The sequence below is a fragment of the Musca domestica genome, unplaced genomic scaffold (genome assembly GCF_030504385.1).
Source record: "Musca domestica strain aabys unplaced genomic scaffold, Musca_domestica.polishedcontigs.V.1.1 31, whole genome shotgun sequence".
Classification (NCBI taxonomy): Eukaryota; Metazoa; Arthropoda; class Insecta; order Diptera; family Muscidae; genus Musca; species Musca domestica.
The window spans coordinates 4,136,804-4,143,546 of NW_026712309.1; the positions used below are offsets into that span (position 1 = coordinate 4,136,804).

General features: G+C 37.5%; 1 protein-coding gene across 1 annotated transcript; it reads right to left on the reverse strand.

Moving 5' to 3' along the window:
- Positions 1-222: 222 nt before the first annotated feature.
- On the reverse strand, positions 223-6,456 carry LOC101889792 (WD repeat-containing protein CG11141). Its single transcript, XM_005176923.4, has 5 exons — positions 6,085-6,456; positions 5,665-5,949; positions 4,950-5,604; positions 4,419-4,890; positions 223-4,352 (listed from the first exon to the last, which is right to left on the reverse strand). Exons 1-5 carry the CDS (start codon positions 6,298-6,300, stop codon positions 3,737-3,739), a joined length of 2,244 nt encoding a protein of 747 aa, XP_005176980.3. The 5' UTR covers positions 6,301-6,456; the 3' UTR covers positions 223-3,736.
- Positions 6,457-6,743: the final 287 nt, after the last annotated feature.

Below are 6,743 nucleotides of genomic sequence, written 5' to 3' on the forward strand. Positions count from 1 at the left end.
TTGGATTTATAAAAATATTGAGATGTATGAAATTTTAAGACAATCGGATTTTTACATCACATTTTATAAGAGTTATAATTATTAAACATTTTTATCCTTTTTGGAGGATGCACTTGATGGAGTGGACCAATATTATCCATTTTAGCACCTGACCTATAATTGATGCAAATATTAGGATTTGCAAAGTCGAAGCAAAATCGGATTATTGCTTCTCTCTCTGTGCAAAAAATATTTTTTAAAAAAAAAAATCGACCGTTTGTGTGGGAGGTACCAGAAGAAATTGACCCATATATTCCATCTTAACACCAGACTTTGGGTTGATAAAAATATTTGGATGTGTGAAATTTGAAGACAATCGGACTCTTACATCACATTTTATAAGAGTTGTAATTATTTAAAATGTTGACCGTTTGTGGGGGAGGTACTTAAAAAAGTGGACCGATATTGTCCATTTTCGCACCTGACCTATTGATGCAAATATTTGGATTTGCAAAGTTGAAGCAAAATCGGAGTATCCCTTCCCTTTCTGTGCAGTAAAATATATTTTTTTTAAATTTCGAACTTTTGTGGGGAGGTACCAGAAAGATTGCTCATCTCAGAACTCGATCTGAGTTTGATATTAATATTACGATGTACCAAGTTTGGACCAAATCGGATACTCGCTTCGAGAGTTATCGTGCGTACCAGCCAGACAGACGAATGGACGGACATTGCTAGATCGACTCCAAATGTCCTGAAACGAATTTGATCTGAAGATACCTGGGGTCTAAAACCACTATTTCGATGAGGCACTTTCTGGCCGTATCAAATGATATATACTCTGTGTAGCCATATGGCCATATGGCGGTGGGTATAAAACAACACACAAACTTACTAGTGTGTCATAGTAACTACGAAACGAAGAGATCCAACTGTTTTACAAAGCACCAAGGTATAAATAAAAACAAATAATAAAATTAATATTAATAATCTTATAATTCTATAAATCTATAAACAAAAATAAAAGTTTTACTTGTAAATCTGTATACACTTGTATATTTCTTAAATAAAATAAATTAAACTAATGTCAAAGAGACAACCACGATTAAAACACAGATTGTTGAAAAACTATGTATATAAATATATATATATGTATGTATGTATATAAGAATAAAATAAATCACAAAATTATTGAAATGTCAGGTGTATATAATTGATATTTTTGTGTATATGTGTGTTTGTGGGAATGGTTGAAATCACTGTATACCCTCCTTTACGCCATATATATCTAACCTTTGTCGTTCGCTATTTTCTTAATTGAATGAAAATGGGTCTTGTCTAAAAATGTTGAAAAAAAGTCAATGGTCTAAAAATAAATGGAAACCCCCTCAGAGTTTAAAATTAGCTAAAGGATATTCATTTGAATTCACTCAAATAGAAGAGGGGTCGTTCTCCTATATGCTACTATGAGATTAAGATCTTTCTCATTCAAAACTAAAAAGCTTTTTTTAATTTGTCTACAGATAGGAGGCTTTTTCCTGGTATTCTATGATATTTTTTGAGATCTGTATGCACGAAGAGTTTGCTGCAGACATAATATATTTATATGTACTCATATATACAGGAGATATTTATGTATTTAAGAGGATCATAAAATTAATTCAAAGACATCGGTCCAAAAATGGTGAGATAAAATAAAATTATTTTATAAATTCTAAAGCCTATTTCAAAATCTTCTATTGACAAAAAGCCCTCGGTCAAAGGTCTTCTCCTAGCCGTTGGTCCTAGACGGAAGTTGTTTTGTATGTTTTCTATACATATGAATGACTTTATATATTGGACAAAGTTCTTCAATACATTAAGAACCTTTAAAAAATATTTTTTCTTCTAAAGTAGGAAGATCTTCAAGAGACCTACTTAAAATTGAAGATATTTTTGTATTTTTCTCTCCTGGGTGTCTTCTAATGATAGAGACATTTTAATAGCGCCTATATACTGAAGTTTGTTTACAAGCGTACAAAAGCATTTTGGCTATCGTTACAGCACAAGTGGCTATCGTTACAGCACTCCAGCATTTAAATGTGAATAAATCTTTTGTGTCTCGTACCATCGCTCGTGATTACCGTAATACTGGTATCGTAGCCCGGACGTCAAGGAAGTGGACGGAAGAAAACAGCAACATCACCAGAAATGGTTCGAAAAGTAAAAAAGCGGCTTGTAAGAGACCCGCGCCGCAGTGGCCAAAAAATGGCTCGTGAGCTGAACATATCGCAATACTCCATTCGGCAAATATTGAAAAATGAGCTCGGGGTAAATCCATTGAAATTCCAAAAAGGGCAAGAACTTAAACCGCAACAGAAAGAAAATAGACTTAAAAGAGCTAAAGAGTTACTTCGCTTGGCCGAAAGTGGTGAACTGCCGAATTTGGTTTTCTCCAATGAGAAGACATTTGTTGTCCAGAAGTTTCTAAACAAACACAATGATCGTATTTACTTGGCAAAGAGGTCAGCTGTAAATGGCCACCTTCGGTTGGCCACCAGAACTCAAGCCCCGGCCATGGTGATGGTGTGGGCCGCCATAACAGCCGAAGGTCACTCTCCTCTCGTATTTATCGACCGTGGCATCAGAATAAATGGCGAATATTATCGCGTAAATATTCTGAAGGGTGTATTAAAGCCTTGGGCACGCAAACATTTTGTCCGCAGACCTTGGACATTCCAACAGGATTCTGCAACATCGCACTCTGTACGCGCCACCCAAGAATGGTTACAAAAGGAGGTTACTCGCTTCATTTCCAGCGCACAATGTCCACCAAAGTCTGCGGATACCAATCCGTTGGACTATTGTGTCTGGAGTATTTTGGAAAGCATGGTTGGCACTAAAAATTACCAAAGTGTCGATCACATCAAGCAAGCGCTTCGCCGGGAATGGGCCAAAATACCGCAGAGCAAAATTCGGGCAGCGTGTGACGGTTTCATTGGCCGTTTGAAGGCCATAATTCGTGCCAAAAGTTACGAAATCTAAACTTATTCTAAAATTTGATGCGATTTCCGACATTATTTGCTTTCATTCAAAAAAATTAAAAAAAATGGCGTTTGATTTTGTTGCAGTTTTCTCATCTAACCCTGTACTGAAGTTTTCCTTATTTGGCTCTAAAAGTCGTATATAGCTGGAAATTTTTGTGAAGGGTTTCCATAAATAGAAGACTCTTTGAATCTCTACTGCAAATTAAAGACCTTTTTAACATCCTGTAACTACATAATAAAGTAATGTTTGCCAAAGTTCTTCAAAGGATCTCCTACAAATAGGAATCTATTAAAAACTCTGCAATAAATAGAACAAATTCAAAGAGACGTGCGATTGGTAGGAAAGATTATCTATACCCTTCACAGACTTTACCTGTTTTTTGTCTGCCTCGTTTCATTTTGGATTTCTATTGCTTTTGTTCTAGGCTAGTTCTTGAATGACATCTACCAATATACATATCCTCAAACAATTTTCACCAATTCTTTCCATCTTTTGCTCTCCAATTTCACTGGGAATATAATGGAGTACGGGTTGACTTACGGTTTCCAGAGCATAACAGCATTCTGTATCACAAACTCTTCACAGGGTCTTGCCATGGGTATACAAATCGCCGACTTATGTCAATAAAAACATAAATTCTTAAATTATAATACTCTTATGATAGTGAGATTATCACGAAAAACAAAAACATTGTGTAATATCAGATGGAAATTCCGGATTTGTTTTTTTTTTAGTTATCCAGAAATTCCCATTCACTTGAGGAACCATTCGATGATTCGTTTTCCGATTTTGTGCCAGCAGAATGACCACCAATCGTTGGTGCCAATGGATCCTTGACCTTATTGAAATCCAAAAGAAAACTATCTATTTCTTCGGTTTCAGCTAAGTGTGCACTGACAAATGCCAATGGTTTCGAGTTACTTGGGTTGGAGTCATGATCTCTCTCATCGTTATCATTACCCTCTATTAAATTGGTGGCCCTCAAGGTGTGACAGACATCTTCTATTGGTTGGCCATCATTAAAATCTGCCATAGATTGTTCTTCAATGTAATAGATCTTTTTGTGGGGAGTAGTTTGCATACTCGAATCTTTGAATAGGCCTTCTGTGGGATAGACCGTTTCCAAGGGCGAAGAAAGTGGTGGCTGGGGTGCCGGTGGTTGTGCCAGATACTTGGATATACGTAACTCTTCATCGGTAATGGGTTCAAGTTTAACTTCAGGTAAATTCAATTCTTCAGCCAAGGTTTTTGCTTTTTCGGCAATGGTTTCTTTCAAGGTTGTTGGACTGAGAACGTTTGGAAAATGTTGACTAAATGCTTCCTTCAAATGCAAGCTCATAGGTTCACTACAAGGCGAAAAAATTAAAAATGTATTACCACTACAAAAATCCAAGGAAGAAAATGAAACATACCTTTCACCATTACCATTGTTGCCATTACAATAGCTGGCTTCCATTTGTGTGGCCTCGGCTGTGTATTCCATAGCTTTACCATGTTCGGCCTCCACAATATGACCAATTTCTACAATGCCATCTGTTACTTTTTTCCTCTCCCCCTCACGGCTCTTGCGACGCTTTTTATGGTTTGCACTACTCTTGACTGAAATGCCACTATGATGCAGTATATCTTCGTCGAAATCCATTTCGGAAATTTCCTTAAAAACTTCCAGGCGACGATTTTGTTCAGCCTTGGAGGATTCTACAGCTAGTTCTATGGGTATGTTTAGATTTAAAGTTTCGATGGGTGGCAATTCGAAACATTCTTCCGCATTGATAATTGGCTGATCTTCGGGTTCATATTCCACGGGTGCCTCAAATGTGCCACATATTGAGGAGCCCATTATGGGTACAGGCGGTGGCAAAATAGGATTGTAGATAATTTTGGCTTAAAAATAACAGCAATTAATCATTTCTTTCCACTTTCCACTTATCTTGACCACCTACCTATTTTATTTGGCTTTTCAGGCATTGGCGCCAAACGCAAAAGGGACCTCTCTCCCTCCAAAACAAATATTTCCTTATTGCACACGCAAAAATCAATGATTTTGCGAAATCCTCTGGCCACTGCTTCCACTTTTAGTCGATCCAAATTTAAAATATACAATGTACGCTCATCATGTGTGACAATCAACGAATCCTGGCCGGCATAACAATAGATATTACCGAAATTCTTTGAATCACCTATGGCAGTGGCATCTGCATCCGCTGGGTGAGAGCTTATTATGGATTTGTTCATCATCATTGAACATTTAGGGTTTAGTATTGGTATCTCCCAGGTGGGGCTCAATGCAACAGCTTCGCGAAACAGTAATGTCTTCTCCACATTGCCCTCTACGTCGGCCAACCAAAAACGTAAATTGGGACGACCACATATCAGTCTGGGTTTCTTACTCGACGACTTTTTGAAGAATGTGCCACCACAATCGACCAGTTGTTTGCGATCTTTTTTACCAATCTGTTTTACAATCCAATTGCCCGCATCGTCCTTGGAACAAATAATGGACCGGTATAGTGTGGATACCAAGAGGTAACCTTGATGAACACTTAGTTGCACAATTTCATAGGCTTCGCTTAAGATCTCCACAGATTTGCTAATATGCTAAGGGAAGTGTATGCAAGTGATGAAAAAAGTTTCCATCTAAACAACATTTTTGCCTACCGATTGGTAATCCAATTCAGTCAACACCACCACACCATTACGATCTCCCGAATATAACTTCATGCCATTCTTGGACCACTCACAACAGCTTATGGGACTTTGGTGCAGATCCCTTATGGTATATCGTTCAATTGGCTTGGCTTTGGTGCACGGTGCCACCAAATTCAAATCGGCCGGTAGCTCCTTCTGTATCTGAAATACACTCACCTGTCCGGTGCTATTTCCTGCAGCAACCATATACTCCACTGAATTGACAATTTTCACGCATGTTATGCGTGAGGTATTCTACAAATAAAAAAGTAATAAAACATTAAAAAACACCCTCAACACGAATCCAACAGCTGTGAGTCATAAGGAAAGCAAGACATTATCAAGGCGCTCCTTAAAGTGCAATACACCCATCATATTTTACTAAATTACCTCCGATTTTAGTTTTTGTATCTGTCCCGAATAGCGATTATACCAAAATACTATGCCGGCATCGCTTCCCAATGCTATAAACTCCTCAATAGCATCGATGCAGGTGATATTTAAATTCGCCGGAAACAGACCACGACTGATGCGAGTCGGTATGCGATCGAACACATCCGTCAACGGTGCCCATTCCCGTATGGCATAGAGCTCTTTCGAATTCATTTCCTTCGCAGGAATTCTGTTGAGATTTGATTTTTCCTGAGACTTTTTTACAGCCAATGAAATAATCCTTCCTATCCTTATGGTTGCTTTGTTTATATTTATCTTTTTTACGCTGGACGATATGGCATCTCCGGCATCTCTTTACGAAAAATAATGTATGAGAGAGAAAGAAATAAAGTTGCAGAATCAAAACAGAACAGCCGACAAAGTTTTACAGATTGAGACACAATGAATCATATGATTTTTGTTTGTCAACAACAATAATTATTCACAATGGCATGCTGAATTCTTCTTCTTGATTTCTTAAAAGTGATTGATATCCCTGGCAAGATGTAAGCAAAAACAAGTGTATTAATTATGTTAGAAGAATACATGTAATCAGTGTTGCCAACATTTTGAGAGCTAGAAGCGTAATTAAAAAACCAGAAAAGCGTAAATGGCGT